General features: G+C 44.0%; 1 protein-coding gene across 3 annotated transcripts in view; it reads left to right on the top strand.

The window, feature by feature from the left end:
• Positions 1–17,290, top strand: part of GLB1 (galactosidase beta 1) — an 84,173-nt gene that overhangs the window by 49,237 nt on the left and 17,646 nt on the right. For all 3 annotated transcript variants that reach the window (XM_075062532.1, XM_032781705.2, XM_075062533.1), the window contains exons 11-14: positions 8,286–8,360; positions 11,310–11,399; positions 13,744–13,857; positions 15,012–15,143. In XM_075062532.1, the coding sequence (XP_074918633.1) occupies positions 8,286–8,360; positions 11,310–11,399; positions 13,744–13,857; positions 15,012–15,143 (411 nt within the window). The remainder of the gene's footprint in view (positions 1–8,285; positions 8,361–11,309; positions 11,400–13,743; positions 13,858–15,011; positions 15,144–17,290) is intronic.

Here is a 17,290-nt window from a genome sequence, read left to right as displayed (position 1 = left end):
TGCAGTCTAAATTATACAAAATACAAACATAAAATCTTACTACTACGTAACCATACAGTGTAGCTGCAGACTGCATGGACGGAAGGGGTTTTTCCATCGCTGTAGGGGTTCTGTTTCCTCAAGTACCAGTAGCATTTTTTTTGTCAATCTAGGTGTGTCAGGGTTCCCTCCCCACTCTGAACTCTGGGGTACAGACTTGGGGACCCGCATGGTAGACCCCCTAAGCGTATATTCTATGATCTTAGGTTAAAACTTCCCCAAGGCACAAATTCCTTTCCTTGTCCTTGAAGGGTGTTGCTGCCACCACCAAGTGATTTAAACAAACATTCACGAGGGGCCACTTGGAGCCCTATCTCCCCCAAAATATCTCCCCATACCTCTTCACCCCCTTTCTTGTCTGGGCTTGAGAATAATATACCAACCGAGAGGTTAACAAAGTGAGCACAGACCAAATCGCTGTTTTTTAGGACACTGAAAATCAATTAGGTTCTTAAAGGAAGAATTTTACTAAAAAAGTAAAAGAATCACACCTGCAAAATCAAGATGGAAGATAACTTTACAGGGTAAATGAAAAGATTTTAAACACAGAGGATTCCTCTCTAGGCTCAACTTCGAAGTAACAAAAACAGGAATAAACCTCCCTCTTAGCATAAGGAAAATTCACAAACTAAAACAAAAGATAATCTAACACATTTCCTTGCTATTACTTACAATTTCTGTAATTTTTAGATGTATCAGTTCAGAATCTTTTTAGGAGCTAGGTTACCTGCTTGGTCTCTTTCTTTGTCCCGAGAGGGAACCAACAAAGAGAGCACAAACAAAACCTCCCGGGCCCCTCCCCTCCTCAGATTTGAATGCATCTTCTTTCCCCATTGATCCTTGTGGTCAGGTGCCAGCTAGGTTAATTGAACTGATTAACTCCTTACAGGTAAGTGATTCTGTACCTTCGATCAGGAGGAATTTATGTTACCGCATACATAAAGATTGTTATCCTTCCCTTTATATTTATGACAAGGTGCATCTATATTGCTATATGGAGATATACCTATCTCATAGAACTGGAAGGGACCCCAAAGGGTCATCAAGTCCAGCCCCCTGCCTTCACTAGCAGGATCAAGTACTGATTTTGCCCCAGATCTGGCCCCCTCAAGGATTGAACTCACAACCCTGGGTTTAGCAGGCTAATGCTCAAACCACTGAGCTAGCCCTTGCTGTAGTTACATCAACCTAACTCTTCAGGGGAGACCAGACTTTTTGGTCTCCTTCTGTGGCGTTACTGCCACCCTTTAAGAGACACACAGACCTTCACAGAACAACAGCTAGCATAACCTCTTTGCTTACATGTGTCTTTGTTTTGAATGGTGAGGTGTGCCCTTGTGGTGGAGGCTGCTGTTGTTTCATTCATCTGGTTCCATAAAGACAGGTTTGGAATTTAACTGTTTATTCCAACTATCTTAGATGGAGGGCAGCAATTCTTCAAGTAATGTCCCTATAGGTGCTCCACTGTAAGTGTATGTGCAGGTGCATCCCCGCAGTTCTGATCAGAGATCTTTGATAGCAGTGTCTGGCCTGCACAGGTGCTCCAAATCCTCCCCCGCCATGCTCTGTCTCCAGACTAATTATCATTTTGCAGGCAAACCTCCTTCAGTTCCTTCTCAACTGCTCCTGGCTAGAGACAGAGCAATTAGCAGTCTGTTCAAGGATACTTTACTTCTTTAGAAATGCGCTTAGCTGGTTTTTAGTGCTTTTGTTCTTTTCTTAGTCTCTTAGTTTTCTTTTTTCTTCTTCCCCTGTTTTTTTTTTTTTTAAAAAACCAAAAACTTAAAATAAGTTCTTTACTTTAACCCTTTCCCCCCACTATACTGGGGCTTGCCACCAGTAAGAGGCCTGCCCGGTTTAAGAATTCTCTCCTGCAGGGAGGCCATTCCAGTATGGGATGGCCATTCCCCCTCTGTCTTTTGCCTCGTTGAGGGACATGTTCCACAGACATGTCAGCAGCTGAGGGCCAAATTCTGAAAAAAACAGAAACTGAAACTGCTTCTGTCAAGGTTTTTTCACCACTTTGAACTTTAGGGTTCAAGAAGTGGGGACCTACATGATCACTTTTAAGCTTAATTACTAGCTAAAATTTGGTACGCTGCCACCAGCCAGAAGTCTGTGTCTGGCACACTTCTGTTCCCCCAAAACCTTCCCTGGGGAACCCAAGACCCAAACCCCTTGAGTCTTAAAACAAGGAGAAATTAAACATCCCCCCGACCTTTTCCCCCCAGACTCTCCCCTCCCTGGGTTGCCTTGAGAGGCTTACACAGATCCAAACTCCCTGGATCTTAAAACAACGAGGAATTAACCATCCCCTCTCCTTTCCCACCACCAATCCCTGGTGAGTTTAGACTCAATCCCTTGATTCTAAAACAAGGAAAAAATCAATCAAGTTCTTAAAAAGAAAGCTTTTAATTAAAGAAAGAAAAGGTGAAAATTATCTCTGTAAAATCAGGATGGAAAATGCTTTACACGGTACTCAGATTCATATAGACTAGAGGGACTCCCCCCCAGCCCCAGCCTGAGATTCAAAGTTACAGCAAACAGAGGTAAAAATCTTTCCAGCAAAAAAGACACATTTACCAGTTGAGAAAACAAACATAAGACTAATCTGCCTTGCCTGGCTATTACTTACTATTTTGAAACATGAAAGACTGATTCAGAAAGATTGGAGAACCTGGAATGATGTCCCGTTCCTCTCAGTCCCGAGAGCGAACAACGAACCAAACAAAAAGCACAAACAAAGACTTCCCTCCATCAAGATGTGAAAGTATCTTGTCCCCCTATTGGTCCTCTGGTCAGGTGTCAGCCAGGTTCACTGAGCTTCTTGACCCTTTACAGGTGAAAGAGATATTAACCCTTAACCATCTGTTTATGACAGCTCCTTATGGAGGGAGCTCTTTAGCCTGCGACTGACCCATAGCCTGTCTCTCCCAGGTGATGTGAGCCATCTCCACAACCTTACACTACCAAGGACGGTGAACCAAGGAAGAAATCCTCAGATTCCCTATGTAAGATCTCTTAAAAAGAGAGCTTCAAGCCCTCAGAGTGGGCCCTGAACCAGCCAGAGAAGATCCCTGACATGTTCAGTCTCCTTGGTACTGAAGGTGTCTAAGCACGACACCCACAGATTGTGTGGGCCCTCTGCTACAGATGCTGCTGGTAAGCCTAAAGAACCTATGAGCACAAGGACTGAAGCAGTGGTAGTGCTGGTCAGTTACAGGAGCCTGGATCATACCTGCTCCAAGCAAATGGCACCAGTACGGATGCCCCTGATGCCAATGACTGCAAGACAACCATCATCGGACTGTTCCATGTGGCCAAGGTTTCTGATCCCTTTGGTACCATCGACTCATTTGTTCTCGGTCCTCAAGTTTCAGGACATGTATTTCCACATATTGATCCTGCCATCCCACAGACAATTCTTCCGATTTACTCTGGATCAGTATCAGTACCAGCACAGAGTGCTCTCTTTTGGCCTCTTGTCGGCTCCCAGAGTATTCTCCAAGGTCCTCTCCATAGTGGTGGCCCACCTGCATATCCAGGGGATCGTGATCCTACCCATGCTTAGAGATCTGTCTCCTCAGGCCTGCTCCTTCGAAGAAGCTCTATGGGCCTCCCACGGAACTATGGACGTATTCACAAAACTGGGCATACAAGTCAACATCCAGAAATTGACCCTAATTCCAGTACAATGCTTGGAGCTTATAGAGGGTGATCTTAACTCACTGAAAATGAGAATGCTCCTTCCACAGCACAGATTTCCCAGCCTGTCCGCACTTAGAGACAGTGCAAACTAGCCCTCAAACATCGGCCAGACATTGCCTCCCGATTCTGGGGCATGTGGCAGCAGGCATGTTTGTAATATCTCCAGCCAGACTTCACATGAGGTGCCTGCAGATGTGGTTCAGCTCAGTTTACAGGCCAAAAAAAGGCAGGTTAGACAGACCTCTCTCAGTGCCTTTCGGGGTCAAACACTCCCTGGTTTGGTGGAAAGACTCAACAGCTGTTTGCACAGGGGTCCCACTCACACAGTCCCCCCAACACTACTACTCACTACGTAAGCATCCCTGATAGATTTGGTTGCACATCTCAACAACCTCATGACTCAGGGCAAATGGTCACCCATGGAGGCAACTCTCCACATCAACCTTAGAGCGATCAGGAACGCATATGTTCACTTTCTTCCACTTATCAGAGGTATACACATGAAAGTCGTGATGCACAACATTGTGTGCGTGTACTATATAAATTGCTAGGGAGGCACCAGATTGTCTTCCCCTGCGCAGAAGTGTTAAAGCTCTGGAACTGGTGCATTTCCCATAATGTTCTATTGTCAGTGGCCTGTCGGCTGGGAGTGCAGAACACAACAGCAGACAATCTTAGTCACAAGTTCTCACACGACCATGAGTGGGAAATGAACCCCATAGTACTTCACAGCATATTCAGTCAATGGGAGACACTGACAATATACTTGTTCGTCACTTATCGGAACAAGAAATGTCCATGCTGGCCTTGGACACTCTCCTTCTTCCAAGGGACGAGGGCCTTCTATACACCTTCCTCTAGTTCCTTCTGCTGCTGAAGACCCTGTCACAAATAAAAAGAGAAAAAGCAAATGTCATACTGATTGCTCCCAATTGGCCAAGACTGATGTGATGCCCATAGCTGTCACAGCTGGCGGCGTGTCCACCAATCTCTCTTCAACCCACTCCTTACCTCCTCTTGCAGAATGAAGGATCCACTTTCCATACCAACCTGTGGATACTGCAGCTCAAGGCCTGGCTCCTTCATGGTTCCAATACATAGGGAGCTTCTACTCTGAGGAGGTACAGAAAGTGTTACTATACAGTAAGAAATTGACTGCCAGTCATACTTACCTGAAAAAGTGGACCAGGTCTCGAGTTTGGTGCAATTCCAGACAAATTATCCTGGCATCTGCTACTCTCCCTGTGGTTTTAGACTACATACTCAAGATGTCAGGATTATCTCTCAATTCGCTCAAAGTATGCCTGGCGGCCATAGTGGTTTTCCATCAACCAGTAGAGAGATACTAAGTTTTCTCACACCCAGCTAGAAAGAGATACCTCCAGGGCATAACAAACCTCTTTCCCCAACCCAGACATCCCATCTCAACATGGGACCTGAACTTAGTTTTAAAGAGCCTGATTAGACTACCCTTTGAACCTGTGGCCACTTGCTTGCTTATACACCTATCAATGAAGACATTTCTGATCGTCATCTCGGTGAGGAGAAATGGGGAGATAGCAGCACCGATGGCGCACCCCCCTTTTTACAGTCTTCTTTCATGACAGGGTTCCTCTCGGGCTGCACCCAAAGCTCATACCCAAGGCGACTTCATTTTTTCACGGGAATCAACTGATTCACCTCCCAACCGTTTATCCTAAGCCTCACTGCAATAACAGGGAGGCCATACTTCACACTCTAGATGTTAGGAGAGCCCTGGCCACCTTCTTGGACAGGTTGAATGCTTTTAGGAAATCTAAGCTCTTCCTTTCCATTCCAGATATGTCTAAAGGCGCAGCAATATCAGCCTAAAGACTCTCCAAATGGGTCTCGAACTGTATCAAATACTGCTATGAGGTTTGCAGTGTAGTACCTCCATCTTTAATCCGCACGCACTTCACAAGGTCGGTTTCCTCCTCGGTCTCCTTCCTCAAGAACATCCCTATCTCAGAAATCAGCAGAGCAGCCACCAGGGCGTCTGTTCAGACCACTGCAGAACACTACATGATCACTGGGAACTCTGCTTCCAATGTAGCTTCAGCTGTGCAGTATTATCATCCATAACAGACTTGATTCCAAAGCCCCAATCTCCCATCTGGACACTGCTTGGGTGTCACCTACAGTGGAGCACGTATAGGGACACTACTCAAAGAAGAAGAGGAAGTTATTCACACTGAGCAGTAACAATGGTTCTTGGAGATGTGTCTCCCTATAGGTGCTCCACAACCCATCCTCCTCCCCTCTACTTTAGAGTTCTCAACAGAGGCTTTGTGATAGAGAAGGAACTGAGGGTGGTTCGCCCACTCAACACTAATTAGCCTCGAGGCAGAGCACAGGACGGGTGGAGGAGTGTATATGTGGGCTGAATGGACATTGCTGCACAAATCTCCAATCAGAAGTGCAGGGACACACATCTATAGTGGAACACCCATAGGGGAACACAGCTGGAAGAACCAGGGTTACTCCACAAGATGAGTAACTTCCTCTTATGCCCACCCTATACCAACTAGGGTTGCCTGGTGTCTGGCAGAGAAGGAACCTTGGCAACTCTGGTCAGCACCGCTGACTGGGCTGTTTAAAAGTCCACGTGGTGCCACAGCAGGGCTAAGGCAGGCTCCCTGCAGCTCCTGGAAGCAATGGCATGTCCCGCCTCTAGTTCCTAAGTGCAGGGGCTGCCTGAGGTAAGCAATGCCTAGAGCCTGAAATCCCTCTCCCCCGCAAATGAACACTCTGCCCCAGCCCTGATCCCCCTTCTGCCCTCTGAGCCCCTCGATCCCTGGCCAGAGCACCTTCCTCCACCCCAAACCCCTCACCCTTAGCCCAGAGCCTGCACCCCCAACCGGGGACCTCCCCCCTGCCCCAGCCCAAAGCACCCTCTCGCACTCCAAACTTTTCAGCCTCAGCCTGGAGGCCCCTCCTGCACCCCAAATCCCTCATCCCCAGCCTCACACCAGAGCCCACACTCCCAGCCGGAGCCCTCATCCTCCCCTGCCCCAGCGTGGAGTCACCTCCTGCACCATGAACACCTCATTTCTTGCCTCACCCCAGAACCCGTACCCCCAGCCCAGAGTCCGTACCTCCTCCCATACCACAACCCCCTGCCTCAGCCCAGAGCTCCCTCTCATACTCTGAACCACTCGGCTCCACCCCCCAGCCCAGAGCTGCCTCCTGCACCCCCAGCCGGAGCCGTCACCCCCTCGTGCATCCCAACCAACTTTAGACCTCAACCCAGAGCCCCCCCCCAACCCTGAACTCCTCCTTTCTGGCCACACACCCTTCTGGAGCCCTCCCCCCCTCCTGCACCCCAACCCCCTGAGCCAGTCCAGTGAAAATGAGCAAGTGAGGGAGGGAACAGTAAGCGATGGAGGGGAGATGGAGTGAACAGGGATGGGGCCTCAGAGAAGGTGTGGGGTCTCGGAGGAGGGTTAGGGCAGGGGATGTTTTGGTTTTGTGCGAGTAGAAAGTTGGGTACCCAAATACCAACACTTTATGCATGTGTACTTACTATTGTGTTTTTCAAATTCCATGAGCTATTTTAGTATCTCCCAACAATCTATTAGTATTGTGCATGCAGAAGTAGATGATTTGAATGAATTTTTAGCTCAGCAATGCCTAAGAGATGAGGCAGGGCTTTGAGCAAGCATCTCGTGCAAGACATAACAGCCTGGTGCTGAATAGCAAATAGGTTCACAAGATCGAATTTTTTATTTAAAAGAAAAAACAAACCTAGGAAACTTAAAAAAAAAAAGGCTGTTAAGAGATTTAGAGATGCAAAACTAAGTACTCCAAAGTGAGGCAATGCTTAAGGCTGTGCAGGCAATCTTAATGAGGCCCCGTCGTGCACATGTAAGTATGCATCTCTTCTGCTGGAATTCTGCCTTTTCAGTGCCCAGACAGGATCTTGTTCAATGAACAAGGCAGGAATACAAAGTGAATAAAATGGGTTCTGCAGAGCTCTGCCTTATTTCTGAACAATGTCTGTTTGTAGTGGCCACTGTGCTTGTCTGGAGTAAATAAGAACTTGACTGGTGGCACTGAGCGTGGAGTTGGGCCCTTAGTGGACAGAATGTGTGATGTGTATTGGATGAGGCAGAGGCTTATAGAGACTCTGGCAGGCCCAGGCTAGCTATCATAACGTACAAAAACCTGCTCGAAAGAACAGATGGTTTCACAAACTGGGAATGGTTTACATGAGATTTGAAGAAAGTGCAGTCTCAGGCAACTATTTGTCTATTTATCTAGGTTCTTATGAAGGATCCCATTTCTGAGTTACTGTTAAAATCACGTGTAATACGTAACCAAATCAGGTGGATTTTAACACTTCTGTTTTAAGACCTCCTGCAAATGCATTCCTATAGCTCTATGAAAAATGTTGCTTTTGGCCAAATCTATCTTTAGTTTGGTGTCTTTATTCCCCTTAAGTTACAAAATGTTAGTTGAGAATTTAGTTAAAATGTGTTTCATATTAAAGTTTCGTTTGGTCTCTCTTATTTTCCTAGTATAATCACTTACCTGAGGACCCTATCCCGCCAACAACACCCAAATATGCATATGGGCGAGTGACAATGGAGAAGGTAAATGTTCATTTATTACCCTGTAGATTTATCTGTGCGTGCATACTTGTTTCTTTGTAAGGAACAGTTTTATAAAGTTGAAATAGCCATCTATGGGCACTATACAAAGGAGCAGGGAGGAGAGAATAGAAACTCAGAGATAAAAGGCTTCTTAACCCTCTTGAGGAGAGCCAGATACAGGACATGGGACTAGGAGACAGGAGTTCTGACTTCTCTTCATAGCTCAGCCATTTTCTTGCTGTCTGACTTTGAGCAAATCAGTTAACCTCTACCTCAGTTTCCCCTTCTGTAAAATGGGAGGATGATAATTTTGTTAACCTCTATGAGATCTGCAGATGAAAAGCACTATGGAAGTGCTAAGCCATAGGACTAACACTGCTTTGCCAAAATTAGCTGTGTAAAATGGGGTTTATTCAATTTGACAAGCATTTTGACTCTGGTCTCAAAATTACCTCCACCAGTTACTAACATTTACCTTATTACACCAAAAGGAAATATGTCAATGTACATGGCTTGTAAATAAAATGCAATGTTTATAATATGCACTGTGCTGTGTGTTAAGTCTCACTAAAATGCGTGATATTTGTATAGCTCTAGTTATTCAGCCTTTGGATAACTCAGAGTTTGGGTAAGCCCGTGGGGTTTATTTCACAGCCTGCTGAAGATAGAAGTTTAATGAGAGGCTGCTTTAGCTGCCGGTGGATTGAAAGGAAAGAGGAGGACGGGAAGAGAGGAGCTGCTGTGTTTTGCAAATAAATACCCTATATGCAATAAGGGACATTTTTTTTTTTTGTTTGGGGAGTTGGTAAGCTGGGTGTAGTAATTCATAAGTTTGGATAGTGCTCTGTAATTCTTTAGTTTTGGGCAGACAGCCTTTTTGATTGATAAGCCTGACCCATTTTGCTATGGCATATGAAGTGCTGCAACATTCATTACTGATAACAGATAATACAGCACAATCTGTCTTAAGTCATCCTACCCAAGTGGTCTGCAGAAGTGAAATTTCTCACAGAAATGACTATCCAGTCAAGGTGAAGCAGAACTGCCCCCTCTGCCTAAGCATACTTTAGGGTGGTCTCAGAAGACAAGAGGCTGCCTTATAAGGTTTCTCTGAGCTAGTATATATTCAATAGTGAGTAAAATTACACATAGCTATGTGTACATCCTGGGCGGGCTGGAGCAGCCCCAGCACCAGCCTCGCTGGCTGGAGCAGCCCCAATGCCTGCTGGCTAGCCAACCCCAGCCTGTCCAGTGGGAGCAGTGGCCGTGCCAGTGGCACCAGCGGCCCTAGGCCATGCTGACCCCAGCAGCGGCCCCGGGCCGCAACCACTGATCCCAGTAGCAGGAGCAGTCCCAGCCCTGCGCTCTGTTAAACAATATGATTTTAATCATTTAACCGGTTAACTTTTTAAATGCTATTTACGTCTCTAACATCCACAACGCCTGGTGACATAAATGGGAGGTGCAGATCCATGGCATCTCTGAGAATCAGGCCACAGGATTTTTAATTGGCCTGTTACGCCACATGCTGTATCCATATTGCCTGAGGGATCATCTCTCTGCTTGATTATGATCTCCCACAACAGCTGTTTGCCACTGGAACGATGAACTGTCAACCTTGAGAATCAAACTTGTGTGCAAAAGACCTAGCTTTCTAGGTGACTAATTCATTAATCTGGATTTCTTGCACAAAGAGGTTGGCATGGACCATGAACCTCAGCATGGTCAAAGCAGAACACAAAACCCACTACTTTGACCTGACCCAACCACAATAAGCCACATTCCTCCCATTTCTCTCCTCCTCCAAAAGAGTCCACTCCCTGCTTGCTGGCGGGAAGAGAAATAACCTTCCTTTGTGTACACTGGATAATTTGGGGAAGCATTCAATTACCATGGTGATGCGCATGCCATAGAACTGGTAAATTTTAAAAGATTATTGCATGAATAGCCCACTTATATCCAGACTACTGTCTTTGAGTAGTCACTCTATTTTTGTGTACAAAATCAATGATTGTGTGTGAATAGATGATTTGTGTTATCCTGTAACGTGTAGAAACGATTACATACATAATGTTGATGTTTGTTTTTAATGTTGCAGTATTTCTCATTTTTGAATGTGCCTGTGCAAAAGCTTGCTCTTTTATTATTTTGAAATACCCAGTATTTCATTGTTTTCTTTTTACTGTGAATGTGTATAAAATATATATTGAATTCTACAACATTTTAAGTGCCATTTTTTGTAGAGGCTTTTCTGCAACATTACTTGAAAGCAAATACTGACTTTGGAAAATATTTGGAATCACCAATGTAGTTTACGCTGGGCCCGTAGAGACATTTATGTAACATAGACTAAAATTCTGATGCTCTTTTTTAAAAAAGCCCAAAATACTTGAACCTTTGAGCCCATAGAGGGTATTATGCATATTGTGTGAATCCTGACTAATTCAACATTTGCTGTGGATTCTATGTGAGAGAAGCATAGTCTGCAAGAGAGCTTTTATCATCTCAAAAAGAGGTCAGAGGGCATCATGGGTATATTAACCTGCAGTATAGTTGTGCCTATTGGACCGATTCAGAAAGGTACTTAAGCACATGTTTCACTTTAAGCTTGTGCGTTGTCTTACTAAAGTCAGTGGACTGATTGCATGCTTACGTTTCAAATTGTGCCTAAACATCTTGCTGAATTGGGGCCTTACTGCTTCAAAAATAAATGCGAGTTCAGTTATTTTAAAAGTCGTCTTAGATGGTACGTGACAAAGCCAAATTCTGCTCCGAGCTACCTCAGATAATAAATTTGGAGTAATTCATTGGAAGTCAATAGTTACATCAGATTTACACCAGTGTAACTGAGAGCAGAATTTGGACCATATTGTTGTCTTGTCTTATTTAGCTATTAATTAAACATTGAATTTTATGACCAGTCTAAATCTGCTTTTTTCTGCATTGCAGCTAGGCACAGTAGCGGAGCTTCTTGGTGACCTGTCACCCTCTGGGCCAATAAGAAGCATTTACCCCTTAACCTTTGTTCAGTTGCAGCAGGTAAGACTTTCTCATGTAACTACAAAGTGATCATTTTCCAAATCTTACATGAAATTCAACCTTGATATCACTGCATTGGGGTGAAAGGTCTTAAACCATGTCTGAACTCTGTCCTTTAAATCTTGCATTGTTGTACTTCTTACATTAGTTGTTCCAAGGTTCCTTGGGTTGGAGTCCCCTCCCCATCTGTGACACCATCTGTTCCTGCGGCCACCATGTTTTTGGCATCACTGCTGAATCTCACCCGGGGTTTTTTGACTCATTTTCTTTCTCTCTTTTTATGTATTTTTGTTATCTCTGCTTTCCATTTTTTCTTCATCCTCAGTATCTTCCTCCATTTCTCATGCTCTTTCTCCTCTTTTATAGTCTCTCTGTGAAGCACTAGGTTTCAAAGATCCCTTCCACCTTGTTCCTCCCTGTTTTCCAGATTTTTCCCACTCTTTCTCCTTGGTCTGTCGGTTCTTTCTTTCTCTCTGGTATATAGTTGGTAATGTGTCAAAACATCTGCCAGGGACAATTCTCTTGATAAACAGGGCAGGGGATCTGCGGGGGTGGGATGGGGCGGGGTGTCACAAGGTTGATGTTTTGTGGGTATCTTGTTTATTTTTACTTCCTTTCCTCTTCAGAATGTAGATAGAAAAAATTCTGAGAGTAATCACCCAGAACTCATCAGAGTGCACACATCCCATCCACCAAGGGCCTCTACACCACTGGCTGATTTAGAAAAATACCTCTTGAAAAAGCATCTTGCTCCTGTCTTCCTCATCTTGCCGTGGCTTCCTCCTCCTTCTTTCCCCACATTTTTTGTCCCTTCTCCCTGACTTCTTTTCTGTTCGCCTCCTGGCTGCTCAGTGGCCTCATCTTTCCACTGCATGCATCTGGCTCCCAGATCACCCCCTCTGCTGAGCTAAGTACAGATTAGGAGCCAGTTGCCTGCAGCTGGAAGAAGCAACCACTAGGAAACATGTGTGGTGGGCAGGATTGCTGAGCAGCTACCTGCCCCATAGTCCCAGGACACTGGATAGGATGGATTCAAAACCCAGTTCTGAACATTAGCTGGGCTGGGTTCAAAACTCAAATCTGTCCTGGCCGAACCAGAATGACCGACCGGTAAGCTGGATGGCTTTCCTTCTCTGCCTCTGCCTGCACATACCAGAGGGATCCAGTCGGAGGAGAGAGGCTCAGGAGCTGTCCTGCTACTTGTGTGCTTCTGTGGGAGCAGAGAGCAGGCACTCAGCTGCTGAAAGACCCTATGAAAAGAAACCGGTTTAAAAGGAGCCTCTGACCACTCAGTTCCCTGGGTTTAGCATCCCTGCTCATTGGGTCATGTTTCAAGCAGCTCACCCTCTATGCATTGGTCTTCTCCACACTCTGCTGGGCTTTGCAGCTGTTACACCCTGTCACCTGCCTTGGTCTCATGGGGACCTCAGAGACGCCTCAGGAAACAGGGGTGGTCCATAATGGTCACAGCCCCCCTCTGTTTTGTTTTTTCCTACCATCTGTGCTGCTGGTTGAATGCATTGGTAGTCACATGTGACTGGCTGCAACTAAGGTGACCAGACAGCAAGTGTGAAAAATCAGGACGTGGTGGGGAGTAATACTCACCTATGTAAGAAAAAGCCCCAAATATCAGGACTGTCCCTATAAAATCAGGACATCTGGTCACCCTAACTGGAACTGTCATGCTCCCACCTCTTCTTCTTGCCCCAGAGGCCAGGAACCAAATTAAAATCCAATTCATGGCAGACTATGGTGTTATGTTAATGTTACTGGGGAAAAACAGAATGGTTTCAGTGTGTTTGTTTCATTTGTTATAGGAACAAATCCAGCATCACTGATTCTGTTGTCCCCTGATGGCAGTATTTCACATGAAAATATTCTTAATTGTTCCAGTAGCATAGCAGCTGGTTCCCCTTTCCTGGCAGTACTGGTGTCAGTTTTTGGTTGTAGGGTGCAGTTTTTTAGCTTGTTACCTAAGCTTCAGTTGCAACTTTTTTTCCAGTTGTCAGTAGTTCACTGAAAATGGATAAAAATCATTGGATTCAGTTCATTACCCTTTACTCTTACTGAGGTGCAGAGGAGGAGAAATCTTAACCGAGACCTTTATCTTTAAGTTTATGTAAATATGTGTATGAAACTTTACAAAATTTACATTGAGTATTGAAGATTGAAATCACTTGACAAGATTTAAACCTGGATATCTGAAACCATTTGTGATTATCGCTCCAGACAGGATATGAAAGTAGGCATCTAATGTGTAGGCAGAAATTCTGGTTAATGGTTTCCATTGTGTGGCCTCAAGTGTAGCCTCAGAATAACTTGGTTCTCTAATTTTTTCTTCTAGTATTTTGGGTTTGTGCTGTACAGGACTACTTTCCCCAAAAATTGTAGTGAGCCAACACCACTCTTTTCACCCTTAAATGGAGTCCACGACCGTGCCTATGTCTCTGTAGATGGGGTAAATATTGACCTTACAAATACTGATATCCATGTCTGTCACTTGCCGTCTTTGGGTAGCTCTGATTAATAATTGTACTATGTACTTTGTGACTTTTTTCCCCCATGTACACAAATACAGTTTAGTTTATTTAATATGAAATGTAAAGAGAAAAAAAGGGATCACACAGCTGGTACATTCTACACTTTACTAAAGCTTTTAAAATATTCTAATCTGTACACACCATTTCTATGGTCAGCTTGAAAGTCTTACCATTAGTATCAAGACAACTGAAAATTGGTCTAGGGTCTTCATACGAGTAGGAAAAAAAAATCTATAAACTGGGCTTGCTTACTACTGGTTTGATACAAATCAGAAGTTGACTATATTTGATCAGCTCCTGCAGATTGTTTCAATTGATTATTGCAGGAAGCTTGAGTCTACATCTTTGCTTGTGACATTGGGTTATTGACCACAAATTAAAAAAAAAATTTTTTTTACAGGATGTAGATTCCTCCCCCGCTTTCCTCCTTGAACTGTGTACAGCACAGCTTTGTTCCTGCTCAGTAAGGAGAAAAGTCAATTTATGGACTGTCAAAGCCCAGCTTTCATTTTTTATTCCAGCATATTGCATTAATATTTCTTTAATGAATCCTATTTTCTATATAATACATCAAGGATGTATTGTATAGTAAACAGTACAGTCTCTATTGGCAAAACCAAACTATTGTTTTGTTTTCTATTCAGAATCTTAAAGTGCTTTTACAAAAAAAAAAAAAAAAGCATCCAAACTTAATCTGAGAATGAGTCATATTTTCACCTATAAAGCGTGCAAACTGTTTTCAATCATTTGAACAGACCTTGACAACTCATTGAGTTTTTTAGGAATAAAAAGCCTTGCAGAGCTTTGAAATTTCAAAACCAATAGAATTAGTGAACGAAATGTATCACACTTTTGAGGAAACTGATAACTTTCCATTATTTGAATAACTGAAACACTACTTACCTGAATATCTTATTGACCAATTTAAATGATAGTTGTTGGGGTTGTGAGCAGGACAGCAGAGGGATATTTTCCTCTGTACAAGCCAGTAAGCCTCAGAAATGAGTAATCCAGTGTAATAGCCTGAGTTTTGTCCTCAAGTTATTTTCTCCTTTTGGTGTTTTGCTTACAGGTTCCTCAGGGAATCCTTGAAAGAGGCAAATCAAACATGATAAATATAACCGGGAAAGCTGGAGCAAATCTGGATATGTTGGTAGAAAACATGGGTCGAGTAAACTATGGTAGATACAACAATGACTTTAAGGTAAACGTAGTCACTAACGATTATACAATGGAACTTGTCAAAGCACACCAGAGATCAGCTTTTCTTCTGTTGATAGAAGAAAATCTTAATGCAATAGTAAGAGCAAAGGGTTTGGGAATATGCTGGTGCAACTCTACCTAACTCAAAATACAACTAATACTTTTCTTATGAGTCCTGCTCTCATTGAGGTCAAAGTAGCATTAAAAGCAGATGGACACCTTTTAACTTTTGGTGGCTTTATATCACCCACAGGGATCTCAAGAGGTGTTGAATCTTCTGATGTATCATCTAGGGATGCATGAACCAGTTCAAATGAATTAAAAACAGCTGAAACGTCATCTAGAACTCAAGCTCAAATTCAGATTTTATATATAAAATTAGTACTTTTGATTGTCCATACATGTCCTGGTTCAGTTGCAAGTGCTGCACTTTTAAGCATCACTGGAAGAAGGATACCTCATGCAAATCCTTTATCTTGCCAAATTTCCAGTCCAGGTTTGAGAAGATGAGATAAGTCTTGGTTATAAACTTCAGAACCCCTGGGTGCTTGTCTAAAGCACACTTCTGAATGTAATTCATCATTAGTAATGTCCGAACATTGTATTAACATGAACCGGGGTGGGGCAAGTGCTATCATATGAATTTTGGTGAGTATCAAGCTTGGTGTTGACCTTTTAAACTTCAGCTGCCTTTGCTCCTCCTGAGTTCTCCAGCCCATGCTCGCAGGGTTGCATTGCAAAAGGGGCTTTAGAGCTGCAGGCCAGGGCCCTGGGGCCCCCTTAGCCCAGGGCCCTGCAGCCCCTAAAGCCCCTGCATTCTGGGTGTCCGGGGTGGGGGGCAGCTCCCCAAATCGTGGCCATGGAGGCGGCACTGCACAGAGCCACCTGCACACCCCCTGCACGAAGCAGGAGCTGCCCCAGGTAAGTGCTCTGCACCTCCTGCCTGCCCCAGCCCTGAGCCTCGTCCCGCACCCCCACCCTGAGTGCCCTCCCACATCCTAACTCTCTCCCAGACCCTGCACCCCACCCTGAGCCGCCTCCCACACCCTAACCCAGACCTTCGAATCGCTGTATCACAAAGATTTTCAGAAATAATGAAGCATATTCAATCACATTGCTCTCACTAAAAATATTAATAATTTTTTTGTGAGCGCAAAAAGGTTTTTTGTACCGTTAGTAAATAAAATACAGTAAAAATTATTTTTAAAATATTGTTTTTCATCTCTCATCCTTTTTTAATTTCTATTTTTTGAATGTTTTATAATGTACATAATATATTAGTATAGTAGTACATGTATATAATTTATACATAAATAAATATAAATATATTGGGAGTGCATGCTCAAAAATTTTTTATTGATAGGGGTGCAAGCAATCAAAAAAGTTTGGAGACCACTGCTTTAGAAGAGCTGCATTGTGTGGAGGCTTGCAGGGCTGTTTGGCATGATTGGGGCCAACTGCAGTCAGATTAGTGATGCTTTGCTGGCATGAGCATGACTTTTGGAAGAAAAATAATTTCATCTCTGGTCTGTTTCAGGAGTTGACCATTTGGCCATTAAAATGGGGTTTCTGTAGCCCTGCTTGGGCATCAGAGAATCCTGACCATTTATATCAAGATCTTGTCTTTTCTGCAGCCTCCCTGGTAAGCTAGGCACCTCACAGTGCTGTTAAGATTTTGGCAGAGGCTTACAGCCCAATTTAGATATGAGGGCAAAAGCAAACCGCTAGAGAAAGGCTAGAGGAAGAGAAGGTGCCACAGCAATGAGATTACGTGGTTACTCAGCAAAGGCATGTGTGCAGAAGGAGGAAGTAGATTTTTTAAATACGTGAAAATAAATAAAAATAAAATGTCTTTCTTGACTTGCTTTGGTAGACCGCTCTCTAAATGTGTCTATCCAAAGCCCATCTGAGACTTGTCAGTGTACCACATATAGCGGATGTTGCTCACTGTCTTCAGTTATATTATGCAGTGGATATTTTATGGAATCCTGACTAAGAATTTGATGTTGTCTTCCAGGATGGTGAGATGCAAATTATAATAACCTAGTGTGACAAAGTTCCTCCTCTACCCTGGTGGGTCCTGCGCTTATTGACGGATTTGCTCGCTTCACAGATTCACCATGTGGGTCAGGAAACAGCCCAGAGACC

Source organism: Chelonoidis abingdonii, chromosome 2, assembly GCF_003597395.2.
Source record: "Chelonoidis abingdonii isolate Lonesome George chromosome 2, CheloAbing_2.0, whole genome shotgun sequence".
In the NCBI taxonomy this organism is placed as follows: domain Eukaryota; kingdom Metazoa; phylum Chordata; order Testudines; family Testudinidae; genus Chelonoidis; species Chelonoidis abingdonii.
This window is presented reverse-complemented; position numbering and strand designations above follow the sequence as displayed.